The sequence below is a fragment of the Euprymna scolopes genome, chromosome 46 (genome assembly GCF_053919585.1).
Source record: "Euprymna scolopes isolate OS-2025 chromosome 46, ASM5391958v1, whole genome shotgun sequence".
Classification (NCBI taxonomy): Eukaryota; Metazoa; Mollusca; class Cephalopoda; order Sepiida; family Sepiolidae; genus Euprymna; species Euprymna scolopes.
Genome location: NC_136527.1, coordinates 93,692,001 through 93,708,607, shown reverse-complemented (window position 1 = coordinate 93,708,607; position 16,607 = coordinate 93,692,001). Strand labels below are relative to the sequence as shown.

At 38.0% G+C, this 16,607-nt stretch overlaps 1 protein-coding gene across 1 annotated transcript in view; it reads left to right on the top strand.

Moving 5' to 3' along the window:
- Positions 1–11,780: 11,780 nt before the first annotated feature.
- LOC145270182 (NAD(+) hydrolase sarm1-like) overlaps positions 11,781–16,607 on the top strand; it is a 15,338-nt gene continuing 10,511 nt past the window's right edge. The window contains exon 1 of the mRNA XM_080125810.1: positions 11,781–11,892. Within this exon, the coding sequence (XP_079981936.1) occupies positions 11,781–11,892 (112 nt within the window). The remainder of the gene's footprint in view (positions 11,893–16,607) is intronic.

Here is a 16,607-nt window from a genome sequence, read left to right as displayed (position 1 = left end):
TGCTAGGTTTTGTTGCTTGTTCCAATCTATAAAAAAGAGATGATATTTATAGTGTTGATAATCTACTGCTCTGTGAAAGCTGGAACAATGGAAACAGTTAAATTAAATTTTCAAATCACAAAGACTGAAATCGAAACAGAAAGAAGAAAGGGTGATACTATACTCATCTTCCTGTCGGTGCAGACCAATTGCTGGTGACTGTTCGTTCGCCATTAAACTGGAAAATAAAATAAAAATAAGAAAAAAAAAAGAGGTTCCACCGGGGAAAGCTCTCGTCTGGGCAGCGAGGTGATGAACTCCCGAAAGGAGGGGCACTATATAAAAACAAGCTTTGCTGCGAACATCTCCTAAAAAGCGGTTTCTACTCAGAATAACAGGCGGAGCAGAAAACAGGGGTGTTCTCTCTACCCAACAGGATTCGTAAAGATACCACTAGTTTGTGTTCATAAGACGGCGATGATCGCTCACAAAACTGGCATTCCTACTATCATATCGGAGGACCGTCATATATAATTGCACTACCATTTCGTATTGGAGGACGGTCATATATAATTGCACTACCATACCGTTTCGGAGTTCGTAGACAGTAGGAATAATAAAGGCGGCCTTAAAGCGGCTTGTGAGCACACAATCTAGTCGAACTCTAGTCGTCCTTAGTCGAGTCAAGGCAAGCATGCATTACATAGTAACACGAGCATGTGTCGCCTGCTTAGAGGGTAGCCCCCTTCGGGAGATTCGAAAGCGCACCTCACAGCAGAAGAGCTTCGGAACCAATCGGACCGTACCCAGACTTGCAGCTATTTGTTAACTTGGAAGTGGAGTCAACACCCCGACACTGAGAAAAGAGCTTTCCAAAAGCTCAAAACCAGTTGCATGCAAAATCGGGGAAACTGGGAGCAGGCTGGGGAGAACACAGGGCCTTGGAGGGAGGCCCATTTTTCTCTTTCGTTCGGTTTACATCTTTCGGGTATTGTTCTCCTTTCAGCCTGCCCCCTTCACGCCTTTTTGCTCGCCACATGCAAGCGTATAAAAAGACGACCAGATGACGGACGCAACAAACTAATGCCGACATTTTCTGGATTTTTTTTTTTTGCCAGAGCCCATTTAGCCGTGTAGCTGTTAAACTACAACGTTACACCCCCCTACCACGGTGAGGATAGGGTTGGACTTTAGGGGGGAAAATACACATCCAGAATTTTATACAAGGAAAGCACGGTCTATAAACTGCACAATTGTCACGGTAATTCTACAGTTTATCGAACGCCCTTAAATAATATTATATATATACTTTCATCTAACAAATTAAATTAAAAGACGTTAATTTAGATTTAAATTAAAAATAGTTTATCCAAGAACACCACGGTTTATAAACTGCACAATTCTCACGGTAATTCTAAAGTTTATCGACCGCCCTTAAATAATATTATATATATACTTTCACCTAACAAATTAAATTAAAAGACGTTAATTTAGATTTAAATTAAAAATATTTTATCCAAGAACACCACGGTTTATAAACTGCACCATTCTCACGGTAATTCTAAAGTTTATCGACCGCCCTTAAATAATATTATATATATACTTTCATCTAACAAATTAAATTAAAAGACGTTAATTTAGATTGAAATTAAAAATATTTTATCCAAGAACACCACGGTTTATAAACTGCACAATTCTCACGGTAATTATGCAGTTTATCGACCGCCCTTAAATAATATTATATATATACTTTCATCTAACAAATTAAATTAAAAGACGTTAATTTAGATTTAAATTAACAATATTTTATCCAAGAACACCACGGTTTATAAACTGCACAATTCTCACGGTAATTATACAGTTTATCGACCGCCCTTAAATAATATTATATATATACTTTCATCTAACAAATTAAATTAAAAGACGTTAATTTAGATTTAAATTAAAAATAGTTTATCCAAGAACACCACGGTTTATAAACTGCACAATTCTCACGGTAATTATACAGTTTATCGACCGCCCTTAAATAATATTATATATATACTTTCATCTAACAAATTAAATTAAAAGACGTTAATTTAGATTTAAATTAAAAATATTTTATCCAAGAACACCACGGTTTATAAACTGCACAATTGTCACGGTAATTATACAGTTTATCGACCGCCCTTAAATAATATTATATATATACTTTCATCTAACAAATTAAATTAAAAGACGATAATTTAGATTTAAATTAAAAATATTTTACCCAACAACAGCACGGTTTATAAACTGCACAATTATCACGGTAATATCGATTGGCTAGGTTTCTAACAGTATTTTGTATAATAAAATATAAATACCTTTAAATTTGTTTGACATCAGAGCAGTAGTAGGCAGAAATAAAAGCAGCGGCAGGGCGGCGGCTTAGCTGGGTCTTCTTGCTGGTCATCTATTCTTCTGGAACATCTCTCGCTGCCACGGTCAAACTGAATTTACAGCCCGTTTTGGGGCTCTTTTATATTTCACCATCGGCGTGAAAACCGTTAACTTTTTCCGGGAAAATTTAAACATTTCCCAGTCGACGTTACAAACTTTTTACCTTTTATGGAGTTTGTGGTACGTAGCTGCCTTTTCATTGGTTGATTTAAACTTGTTTAGATTGAAGAGTGCATGTAGACGTGTGTGTGTGTCTGTGTATGTTTGTGTTAATGCAAGTGTGTGTGTATGTGGGTGTGTGCGTCGTTGGCGTTGAAGCATGTTGGAGGGGAGCGTAGACACATTCTCTGTCTCTTTCGGTCTCTCCGCCCTTTTCCCTCTCTCTCTGTCTATATATAAGGACACGGAGAAGCGCGCGTGCGCGAGAGCGAGCGAGCGAGGGAGAGAGAGAGAGAGAGAGAAAGAGAGAGAGAGAGAAGCTGAAACTTTGAAAAGTTATAAAAAAATTAAAAAATAATTATATATATATATATATATATATATATATATATATATATATATATATATATATATATATATTAAAAATAATTATATTTATATATATATATATATATATATATATATATATATATATATCATAAGCAGAAATTTATTATTTATTTTACAAGCTGCCCCAGCGTAGTATTATCTCCAATCTCTCCATGTTAAGAACGGCTTTCTTGGAAGTGTTTTTTTTTTCAGAAAGCCGTTTTTATCATGGAGAGATTGGAGATAATACTACGCTGGGGCAGCTTGTAAAATAAAAAATATCAAAGAAAACTTCTTCGATATTTGTTAAATTCAATTTTATTCTATCTTTTGCTTATTAAATTATTGGCTGAAAGTACAGAATAGTTAACATGCCCCTCTCTACATTAAGAATGGCTTTTTTAACTTTTAAGGTAATGATTTCTTAAAAAATTACAATTTAATAACGAAAAAAAAACCGGTTATTTTTACGCCCTACCCCAGACCCCAACCCGAAAAGTCTTAGTAAAGAGAGAGGCAGGTAGAGGGGTGGGTGAAGGGCAGGAGAATTGGCACGTGTCAAACGAAGTTGAAATAAATCCATTTCGTTAACAAACTTTCAAATTCGATTGACACTTATGACACCCACCCCTGCCACCTCATGACAGCTTTTAACGGAAAGTTGATTTGTGTTGGTGTTGGTGTGTTTGAGTATTTGTGTGTACGTGTGTGTTCGTGTATGTGTGTGTTTATGCGAGTGTGTGTGTGTGTGTTTATCCAAGTGCGTATGTATGTGTGTGTTTTCTGTATGTGTGTTTTTATGCGAGTGTGTTAGAGTGTGTGCTTCTGTCTCTGTTTATGCTCCTGCCCCTCTTTGATGTGGAAGCACATATTCTCTCTCTCTCTCTCTCTCTCTCTCTCTCTCTCTCTCTCTCTCTCTCTCTCTCTCCATACTTAGTGGCAGGGGCACGGAGAAGCTAAAGAGAGAGAGAGAGAGAGAGAGAGAGAGAGAGAGAGAGAGAAGGGGGGAGGTTTAGTCATCTTACATAAACCATTCTCAGCTGGATTTAAATTTACAAAATATACGCTGAAACGGAAAATTAAGTTCGTGTTTTTATATAGATTTGAAATTAAGTTCGTGTTTTTATATAGATTTGAAATTTAAGAAACAGTAATTTACTATTAATAAAAAATAATCTTAATAATTTTTTTTTCTATATTTATATTTCGATTGATTTATGAGTCGACACTCACGGGTTAAATCAAGTCTAGGATGCGAGTTAATGCGACGAATAAATCGACAGTTGATGTTGAATTTTATGAGAAAATCACGATCATGTCATAGTCAATTCGAAAGCGATTTTGAAGCCTTTAAACTGTCATTAATTTATTTCTGGCTTGATGGGCCATCTATTTTACTTTACATTTCAAAATACACGCATTAATATCTCGAAAACGATTTGTCTGTCTGTGCTAATTTTCCTTGCGATATTCGTTTTCAGCATATCTGAACAAACTGAGGGTTGGCCCCTTTCATACGCCGCATGTTTAAACATGGTCGCCAGTGATTTGCATTTCAAAATACACGCATTAATAAAACTAGCTCCAAAACTATTTTTCTCTGCTAATTTTCCTTGCGATATTCGTTTTCAGCATACCTTAACAAACTGAGGGTTGGCCCCTTTCATATGTCGCCTGTTCAAACATGGTCGCGAGTGATTTACATTTACGAAATACACGCATTAACTAAAACTAGCTCGAAACTGGTAGTCTGTCTGTGCTAATTTTACTTGCGATATTCGTTTTCAGCATACCTGAACAAATTGAGGGTTGGCCACTTTTATATGCCGCCTGTTCAAACATGGTCGCCAGTGATTTACATTTCAAAATACACGCATTAATAAAACTAGCCCAAAATATATTTGTCTCTGCTAATTCTCCTTGCGATATTCGTTTTCAGCACACCTGAACAAACTGAGGGTTGGCTACTTTCATATGCCGCCTGTTCAAACTGTTCAAACATTGTCGCCAGTGATTTACATTTCAAAATACACGCATTAATAAAACTAGCTCCCAAACTATTTGTCTCTGCTAATTTTCCTTGTGATATTCGTTTTCAGCATACCTGAACACACTGAGGGTTGGACCCTTCCATATGCCGCCTGTTCAAACATGGTCGCCAGTGATTTACATTTCACAATACACGCATTAATAAAACTAGCTCCAAAACTATCTGTCTCTGCTAATTTGCCTTGCGATATTCGTTTTCAGCATACCTGAACAAACTGAACAGTACGAGTTTTCCGGGTACGGTTATTCCGGAGACGAGTTTTCCCGGGACAAGTTTTCCGGGCACTGGTATAAGTGCTATGGATTCATCAGAGCACATCTCATTAAAGTACTTGTAAACAGGGATGCAACACTGAGGCGATGGGACAGACTTTGGAGATTGGCCTATAGCACGGGGCCTATTAGATTAGATACTCTTTTTGTTTTTGTTTTTGTGCTCAACGATAAAAACCGACTTCTTCATTTGTGTTTGCTTCTCATTTTAACTTTTGCTCTAATAAGAGTTTTGCTAATGTGAAAAAGAAAACATGTTCGAACGTTTGCTGACGTTTATTGGATGTGTTGCTACCAGTATTTTGCTTAATTTTCGAGTTTGGAGCCATTGTCGAGTCTCACAAGATGACTGTAAAATATCAGACACTTCTTTATTGTTCTAACTTAAAACTGTGCGCTACTTTTGTTTGTGTTAAATAAACGTTTTAAAATAAGTTAAAACAACATTTTCTCATATATTTATTTGTTCACTACTTTTTCGTTTTGTTCTTATTGAATGCGAAATATTCGCCGTGGAATTTCCACGGGTCACGATTATTTCGTTTTATTAATCTTAAGTTTCATAGAATAAAAAGTTCAGACACAACTTTGTCGAGCCATTTTTTAAAACTTACGTTTGACCCCGGCACGTGCAGTGCAGAGAACACGACCCTTTCTCTCCTTCCCCCACTTTCTCTCTTCTTTAGCTTGGTGACAAGCGAATGCTTATGTGTGCGTGCGTGCGTGCGTGTGTGTGTGTGTGTGTGTGTGTGTGTGTGTGTGTGTGTGTGTGCGTGCGTGCGTGCGTGCGTGCGACGTGCCAACGTCAAACGAAGTTTAAATTAAAATTCATTTCGTCGGTTTCAACAAAATTTAAAAAAAATAAAAACTTTTTCCCGACCGGCCGGATTAGGGTTGTGAGGTGTGGTTAGAGTTTATGAAAATAAATGTTAGCAATAAAAACTTTTTAAAACCAAGTTAGAAAAAGGAACACAATTTGCTTCCCCACCAAATTATCGTATTATTGGAGGCCCCGATTCTTCTTTTTTTTAAGCGATGTAATAAACCATATTTTTGAGTAGGTTTCCTCCTCTCTTTATTTTGGTTTGTATATTTTTTATGTTGCAAAAATGCTTCCGGGAGATCTTTTTAGGATTCTAAACGTTTACTTTTTTTTACACATTTTATTATCTTCGAAAAATGTACACAAATGTAAACAAGCAGTTTACGAGTTGAAAGGCATCGTTAAAATATTTTTTAGCGAGTTCTTTAAATTTTATATTTTTATTTCGTCGTCTTCAAGTCCAATGTAAACAAGTTCTTGATAAGCCGTTCCTCTTAAGTAATCCAATTTACAAAATTTATACTTCTAACGATTACTATGATATTGTCCCATTGACTACTGCACACTCTTTAAACCCTCGAGTGGTCTCTGGGCCTTGATAAGTAGTGATTCCTTTGTAAAACAAAAATATTTCAATACTTTGATGTGCTAGTTTTCCTTTTCATTTAAAAATGCACGCATTAATAAAACTGTCTTGAAAACTATTTGTCTGTGCTAACTTTCCTTGCGATATTCGTTTTCAGCATACCTGAACAAACTGAGGGTTGGCCCCTTTCATATGCCGCCTGTTTAAACATGGTCGCCAGTGATTTACATTTCAAAATACACGCATTAATAAAACTAGCACAAAAACTATTTCTCTCTGCTAATTTTCCTTGCGATATTCGTTTTCAGCATACCTGAACAAACTGAGGGTTGGCCCCTTTCATATGCACCCTGTTCAAACATGGCCGCAAGGGATTTACATTTCAAAATACACGAACTAATAAAACTAGCTCCAAAACTATTTGTCTCTGCTAATTTTCCTTGCGATATTCGTTTTCAGCATACCTGAACAAACTGAGGTTTGGCCCCTTTCATATGCCGCCTGTTCAAACATGGTCGCCAGGGATTTACATTTCAAAATACACGCATTAATAAAACTAGCTCCAAATCTAGTAGTCTGTCTGTCTCTGCTAATTTTCCTTGCGATATTCGTTTTCTGCATACCTGAACAAACTGAGGGTTGGCCCCTTTCATAATGCCGCATGTTTAACCATGGTCGCCAGTGATTTGCATTTCAAAATACACGCATTAATAAAACTATCTCCAAAAGTATTTGTCTCTGCTAATTTTCCTTGCGATATTCGTATTCAGCATACCTGAACAAAGATAAGGTTGGCCCGTTTCATATGCCGCCTGTTCAAACATGGTCGCCAGTGATCTACATTTCAAAATGCACGCATTAACTAAAACTAGCTCCAAAACTGGTAGTCTGTCTGTGCTAATTTTACTTGCGATATTCGTTTTCAGCATACCTGAACAAACTGAGGGTTGGCCACTTTCATATGCCGACTGTTCACACTGTTCAAACATGGTCGCCAGTGATTTACATTTCAAAATACACGCATTAATAAAACTAGCTCCAAAACTATTTGTCTCTGCTAATTTTCCTTGCGATATTCGTTTTCAGCATACCTGAACAAACTGAGGGTTTGCCCCTTTCATATACCGCCTGTTCAAACATGGTCGCCAGTGGTTTACATTTCAAAATACACGCATTAATAAAACTAGCTCCAAAAGTATTTGTCTCTGCTAATTTTCCTTGCGATATTCGTTTTCAGCATACCTTAACAAACTGAGGTTTGGACCCTTTCATATGCCGCCTGTTTAAACATGGTCGCCAGTGATTTACATTTCAAAATACACGCATTAATAAAACTAGCTCCAAAACTATTTGTCTCTGCTAATTTTCCTTGCAATATTCGTTTTCAGCATACCTGAACAAACTGAACGGTACGAGTTTTCTGGGTACGGGTTTCCCGGAGACGAGTTTTCCCGGGACAAGTTTTCCGGGCACTGGTATAAGTGCTATGGGTTCATCAGAGCACATCCCATTAAAGTACTTGTAAACAGGAATACCACACTGAGGCGATGGGACAGACTTTGGAGATTGACCTATAGCACGGGGCTTATTAGATTAGATACTCTTTTTGTTTTTGTTTTTGTGCTCAACGATAAAAACCGACTTCTTCATTTGTGTTTGCTTCTCATTTTCGCTTTTGCTCTGATAAGAGTTTCGCTAATGTGAAAAAGAAAACATGTTCGAACGTTTGCTGACATTTATTGGATGTGTTGCTACCAGTATTTTGCTTAATTTTCGAGTTTGGAGCGATTATCGAGTCTCACAAGATGACTGTACAATGTCAGACACTTCTTTATTGTTCTAACTTAAAACTGTGCGCTACTATTGTTTGCGTTAAATAAACGTTTTAAAATAAGTTAAAACAACAAAAACTTGATCTATGTAGGTAGAAGAGTAACTTATCTTGCCTTTGGTAACATTCATTGTCTTATATATTTATTTGTTCACTACTTTTTCGTTTTGTTCTCTTGAATGCGAAATATTCGCCGTGGAATTTCCACGGGTCACGATTATTTCGTTTTATTAATCTTAAGTTTCATAGACAAAACTTTGACGAGCCATGTTTCATTTAACTTCCGTTTGACCCCATGCAGACGCGTGCAGAGAACACCAACCTCTTTCCTTTCTCTCGTCTTCCTTGGTTGGTGACAAGCGATGCTTGTGGGTGAGTGGGTGGGTGACAGGCAAAGTTTTAACATTCAATGCATTAAATCAACAGCTATAATTCATATGAATTGACTTTATCCAGACAGGCAAAGAACAATTTTATTCGCGTAATGGTGCGAAGTCGAGTGTCGGCGTTCTAGTCTCTTTGAAGACGAACTAAGTTTTGAAGAAGTTCAGTTTGAAATGGATTTCTGTTTTCACCGCACGTGCAAGGCTGGCCGATAAGAATAACAATACAAATAATCACAATAATTATTATCTTCAAATCTCTTCTTAAAGGGGCTTTTCGTTTACGAATTTACAACTAGTTAACCGACAGTCGACACTTTCACTGAGTTATGCGAAACAGACGAACTGTTCCGCTGTATCACAATTCTTAAGGATGGCTACACTAAAACTCATCAGAGCCAGTAATCTAACTTACAACTAGCTAATCGACAGTCGACACTTTCAATGAGTTATGCGATCACCGCTAATTGCCCACAGACAGACTGTTCCGTTGTATCACAGTTCTTAAGTGTTATTAGACTAAAACTCACCAGGGCCAGTATACTTCTTCACTGGTCCTAAACCATATTCTAACAATAGTCTAACAAGGAAGACACAGTGCGAAAAATATATCAGGAGCGTTTTTGGCATACTTATAATAAAAACTTTTTTATATTTTTTTCAAACTCTTATTCACCCCATCTACAGGGACACTATGTAGGGAGTTGAGCAGCAAGATTTCCGTTCACATTACATTTAAATTTCTGTGTGTTAGTGCAGTCAGGGAAACAGGTAGTAAATTCCGAAGTCTAGCAGTATGAGGGAAGAATCTACTAGAATATTTAAATTTTCCAGCATCTAGGGAACGTAACTGTAAAGGGGTGGGATTTTGCTACTTGCTGGGTTTAGTTGGATATGTACGTTGAGGAGGGGGTTACAAGTATTAGAAGTTCATCAGAACACATCCCATTAAAGTGCTTGTAAAATAAGCACAGGGATGCAACATTGCGGCGATGGGACAGTTTCAACCTTGCAATTATCAAAACAATCACAGTTGCATTCCAAACACGACACTTATCCACACCTACATCAGTCATATTCCAAACATCACGTGATCACCTATCTTGGGCTTTTTCGATCACTATGAGATAATTTTGTTGCATTAGTTCTTCAAGACAATTTTGTTTTTGAACGTCCAAAAAGGCACAGGAAGTGGTCTCATTTATAGAGGGAACTATTTTCCTTCATACATTTTCTTCTTTTACTTTGCTCTGCATAAAAGTTCTCAGTGACAGCACTCAACATTTTTTTTTTTTTTTTTTGCACAACGTCACCGTGAAACCAACTTGCTTATTTCAACGTCGCCTGCAACGGAACGCACAACGCTATTTCATCATTTACGATTTTACAAATCTCGGATTATTTTTTTCCTCGCGTTAGTCATTGCACCACCCCCACCCACTCGCACATCCCTAAAATTTCGATGTCTCGCTCCTTCACATACTCCTTGCCTTCCTTGAATCTTTTATGCCACTCATGCTCAATTCATGCAAGTTGGTCCAAAAGCAATTTGAAGCATTTCATACGGTATTTTCCATATTGACATTTCATATTTAGAACAGAATTTTGTTGCATATAGTTCTTCTAAGGTGTCCTCACGTCAAGATTGCATTTTTGAAATTCATCAGCCGAGACAATCAGGCTTTAGTAGAGTGTATTCCAATTTCTGCTGTAGCTGTTCATTTGAACCAGAAATCATAAAGCTTGGTCGGTTATCTCATAAGATGTATAGCAGTAACACAGTGAATTTTAAAGAGTCTGCGACAATTTTTAATGCTTGTACAAAAAAGTCTGGAAACTTATTTAAGGCATCTCGTATTAAGAAGATGACAATTTTTCCATAAAGTACTAACCTCCAAAAGACATCTGTCAAAATTTGACCCCAATTGGATTATTAGTTTACAAATTACTGTAATTTAAGTGAAACTGCTTTCAGTTTTGAAACTGATGGGACAGAGGTTGTAGCTTAGTTGACGGAACTAAGAAAAAACAAACAGTGAACAAAGAGCGAGAAAGAGGGATGGAGAGAGGGAGAGCATATTCCATTAAAATATTTGTAAAACAGGCACAGAGATGGGACAGGGGTTGGAGCTTAGTTGACAAAGTGGGACCTATTAGATTGGAGACTCTTTTTTGGACCCTATCTAAGAGGGAGAGACTAGTGGTAGATGCACCAGCCCAGATATGGCAACAATCCTCCATGCATGGGCGAATGGTGGTCTTGTAGAGGCACAGGATACTCTCAGGTGTGAGTAGTTTTCTAGTTCGATAAAGGGAAGCCACCTTCTTTGCAATGTCCTCAATGTATTTGTTCTAGTTCATATTGCCCGTAAATGTTAGGCCGAGGAGTTTGAAAGTAGAATTCTCAGGTAGGATGTTATTTGTCATGGATATCAGTGGTTGGAGAGGTGTCTTTTAATTTTTAAAGGAGAGCAGCTTAGTTTCACTAGCATTAAATGTAACCATCCATTGCGGCGCCATTCCATTATAGTCTGGATGTCATTTCCTAATGATTCTGCCATTGTCTTGGATTTGAATTAGCCATTGAATTATGACCACGAGTAAGCAACGTTGATCATGGTCAGTACGAGATGGGTGACTGTTTGACAATACTGGACATAATCACGTTGACACACGGGTTCTGGTTGGATCTCTTTAGATAAGCAACGTTGATCATGGTCAGTACTAGATGGGTAACTGTTTCACATAATCACATTCACACGCCAGTTCTCGTTGGATCACGGAAGTTAAGCAACGTTGAACCTAGTCAGTTCCAGATGGGTGATCGTTTAGGAAACCAGGCGCTGTATGTAGGAGGACGTCAACATTTCCTTGAAAGAACTTAATTGCTCACATCAGTCTTTTAAAATGGAAATGCTGGAACTGAGGGAGAATGCCTTTGTAAATTCTGTCACAGACTATGAAAATCGACAAGTCAAGTTTAACGCCCTTTGGATCTATCGAATGCGTCGTATATGGGGTAAGTAATAATTTAACTTGAACCATTTACATTACGAATAAAACTGTAAGTATACATTTTTTATCAGTTTTTTATCAACTTTTTGACAGTCTCTAAACTAATAAATCCCGCACTGTCTACCAAACTTAAAACCCTGTCTCATCATCGCAGTTTTGCATCTCTGTGCTTGTTTTACTCCAATCTCTGGTCCCACCTCACCAATCTTTCATGAAAAACACCCGTATAGCTGAAACCACTCTCAAACACTTTCCCCGCTCTCTTTACCTGTGCCTAAACCAAAACGTAGATTCCATGAACAAAGCTTCTTTCTTAGAACTGCGCACCTATGGAACTCCCTTCCATTTACCTGCTTTCCGGCTGACTACAATTTGGTAGTCTTCAAGTCTAACATAAACAAATTCTTGATGAACGCCCCCCCTTAAGTAATCCAATAGGTTCTGAACTGTCATCTAAGCTTCAGCCTCTGTCCCATCGACGAAATGTTGCATCTCTCTGCCTGTTCTATAAGTATTTTAATGGTGAATGCTCTGATGAACTGCAAGCACTTGTATCCCCTTTATGTAAATACCCCCGACAAACAGCAAAATCCCACCCCTTCACAGTTGAGATCCCTAGATGTAAGCCTTCTACTCCAGTAGTTTCTTCCTCAGAACCACAAGACTTTGGAATTCTTTTCCGGGTTCCTGCTTCTCTAACTGTACTGACATGCAGAAGTTCAAGTGTAACGTGAACCGACATCTTGCTGCCCAACTCCCCACATAGTACTGCTGTAGCTTATGTCTCTGATAAAAACAAGTGAAGCATGCAGGGTCCCCTGTGAGTGTACAGTAAACGAGGCATAAAAAAATGACTAAGTTCAGCACTGCCCCCTCCCCAATTTAGCTCCCAAAGTCCCCAGTGGATATCAGATCCTGGTGAAAATGAATAAACGGTGCAGTTTTAGGCCTTAACATATGTAAATTTGTGTTCTACACCATGCAAAAAAAAAAAAAAAAAAGAAATGACTAAGTCCATCATTTGCCCCCTCCCCCTCATTTAGCCCCAAAAGTCCCCAAGGACTTGATTTCAGCACCATGCAAAACTGTGAGAAACTAAACAATTGTCCGGAACTTGTTGAGTTTGTGTTTCTGCATTCTGGTTGAGAGGTGGTGGGGGCATGCACTTTGAATAAATCGGTTGGTAAAGGGAGACTACTTGATGAGTTGTTCTAAGGGGGATAATCGTTACCGATATTTCTTCTCAGTTAGGTGTAACATCGCATTACTTTTTTATGTTTTTTTTATTACATTTTCACCCCAAACAAGGCAAATTGCCACTTTGGTGTAGGGGGCTACTATGAGGGGCAACAACTACTGGGGTACTATGTAGGGATTTGGGCAGCAAGATGTCGGTTCACATTACACTTGAACTTCTGAACGTCAGTACTGTTGGGGAAGCAGGGACCTGGAATGGAATTCCAGAGTCTAGCAGTTCTGGGGAAGAAACTATTGGAGTAAAAAGATCTTTTACATCTAGGGATCTCTACAGTGTGGGGGTGGGATTTAGCAGCCTGTCGGGTTTGTCGGGGGGTGCTCACGTCGTGGGGGCACAAGTGATTGCAGTTCGTCAGAGCATTCACCACTAAAATACTTGTAGAAAAGGCAGAGGGATGCAACATTTCGTCGATGGGACAGAGGCTGAAGCTTAGATGCCAGTTCAGGGCCTATCAGGTTTGCGACTCTCTTTTGAACCTTGTCAAGGAGCGAGAGACTAGTAGCAAATGCACCAGCCCAGATGTGGCAGCAATACTCCATACATGGGCGAATGGTGGCCTTATAGAGGTACAGGATACTTTCGGGTGTTAGTAGTTTTCTTGCACGGTAGAGAGAGCCCACCTTTCTTGCAGCGGCCCTGGCAATGCCTTCAATGTAATTGTTCCAACTCATGTTTCCTGTGAACGTTAGGCCAAGGAGTTTGAAAGATGTACTCTCAGATAAAGAGTCGTTGGCCATTGCTATAGGTGGTAGAGAGGGTTTCTTGTAATTATTGAATGAAACTAGTTTAGTCTTGGCAGCATTGAACACGACCAACCACTTTTGTCCTCATTCCACCACAGATTGGAGGTCTTCCTCTAGTGTTTCTGCCATTTCTTTAGAAATGTGTTCATTCGTCTTCCTGTCGTGCCTACCATAGAGTGTAGTGTCATCAGCATATATACCCACCTCAGAGGCAATTTTGTCGGGGAGGTCATTTATGAATATCAGGAACAATAGAGGTCCAAGGATAGAACCCTGGGGCACCCCCGCATTTATATCATATTGTTTAGATGTACGACCGTTGAGGACAACCTGGATTTTTCTCTTATCTAAGAAGGATTTAATTATGTTATGTGTTCTACCAGTGATACCGTATGATCTGATTTTCCTGAGGAGACCCTCATGCCATACCCTGTCAAAAGCCTTAGATATATCTAGAGCTACCGCTCTGCCCTCCCTTAGGATGTCTGCTGTTGAACAGGCTTGTCTAAATCCATATTGTTTGTCAGTCAGAAGTTTAGCATCTGTAAGATGATGGACTAGAGCATGGTTTATTATGGTCTCAAATATTTTGGCAAAAAGTGGGAGTAGGCTTATGGGGCGATAATTTGATGGGTCAGTCCTTTCGCCAGAATTCTTGAATACTGGTACAACAGAAGCAGTTTTCCAACAGCCCGGAAAGCAAGCTTCATTAAGGCATTTGTTGTAGAGTTTGGAGAGAACTGGAGCTACTTCGGTTGAGCACTTTTTTAATAGCAAAGCTGGGATAAGGTCGGGTCCACATGCTTTTGAAGTGTCAAGGTTTTTTATGATAGCATGCACCTGAGCAGGGGTGATTATCAGAGCGTCTAGCGTGGCGTCTGTCCGCATAGGAAATTGAGGTAGGGGATGGTTTAGAGGGTCCAGTGTGGAGTTTGAGGCAAACCGACTGGCAAGCATGTTAGCCTTGTCGGTTGCTGAGGAGACAACCTCGTGATTGTTGGTTAGTGGGGGAATTGTTGATTGCCCATTATTTACTACACTGTTGTAGATTTTCCAGAAGTTTCGGGTTCCTAGTTTTTGTGCTTCGATGCGCTTTTTAGTGGTTTCCGTAAATTCTCTCTTAGCTGTCGCTATTTCTTTCTTAACGTTATTTCTAGCTTCTATATACTTCAGTCTGTTTGAACTGGACTTATGTCGGTTAAACCTACGGTATGCATGCTGCTTTTGAGCAATGGCAGTTGCACAAGTCGACGTAAACCATTGGGGAGAGTTGGGCTTACTATAAAATTTCCGCATGGGAACATGCGCTTCGATTGCAGTTTTGAACCAGTCAGTGGGGTCTCGTTTGCACATTGTTCAGCAGGGAGAGAAAAAATATTTCTCCATGGGGCATCTCTAATTAGTTTCCTGATGGCTTCCCAGTCAGCCTTTTTATAATATCTCGTTGTTTTGAGCATTGGCTCTTCAGTTTTGGCTCTAGAGTTTAGGGCGATTTCAACCATTATCACTGCATGATCAGTGTTCCCGAGTGGGCTGTGGGCCTTTGTTATGCAGTCATCGGGAACTGTGGTCAAAAACAGATCTAGAAGTGATGAGTGTTGTTCTTCCTGGCCAGGGAAACAGGTTGGAAACGTAACAATTTGTGATTATTTATTTGTTTATTTATTTTTATTTGTTTGTTTATTTTTATTTTAGTGATATCATTCTTATTCTGGGGGTATTTTATTTAATTCGTTATGCAGTGTATATATACTCATTTATGGATTCTTGTATCTTTAATTCAATTATATAGTAATTATAAGTATTCATTTATATACGCAATGTGTTATGACGAAGTGGTTAGAAGTTATTTCGAGAGTTTTTCTTATTTTTTTTTATAATATACTTATTTGAGTTAACTTGGATTTCTGTTTTTGGTGTATTATGTCTTATTGTTATTTGCGATTAATATTGTTAGGTTTACTCGGAGAAATCAATTGGGCTATATTAGGCCATATAAACTTGCATGAGCACATATACATGTAGCCATGTAGCCCACATGCTCGCATCATCTAATTCATATATCTTAGGCTTGCTATTTAATTGTTAAACATTGTTATTATTATTAACGTGTAGTTATTATTATTAACGTGTAGTTATTATTATTAACGTGTAGTAATCTTGAGTAGGGATTGCTTATGTATTATGTTGATTTATTTTAATTTTGGATTTATTCTATTTTATTGTTATTTTTAATTGTTACTAGACCACCCGTGACCCGTTGGGTCAGTACGTTATATTAGCTATGGAATTCATGTATGAGCGTGACACTTGTGGCATAAAGAAAATAGTTTTTTTTTACATAACAGAAGCATTTCTATGAAAGTATATTAAAATGAAAAAAGAATATAGATAGATTTCTATGAGTCGTTCTGTTTATTATAATTGTTATTTTTTTTTAAATTACAGTTACTGAATTATAAGTGGTTGGTCATACTTATAGGTAAATATGCACTGAACAGGTATCATAATCCTTATTATAGTTAAATTCAAATTTTGATATATCATCTTTTAAATGAAATTGTTAGTTGAAAGTACAGAATAATAAAAAAAACACTCTCCACATGTTAATAATGGCTTTTTAAATAGAAAATGAAAATAAAATGTAACTTTTTTCATTTAATTTAAGCAAACATTCAGTACCCATTGTGTAAAGGAAAACACTATTTAATGTAATAG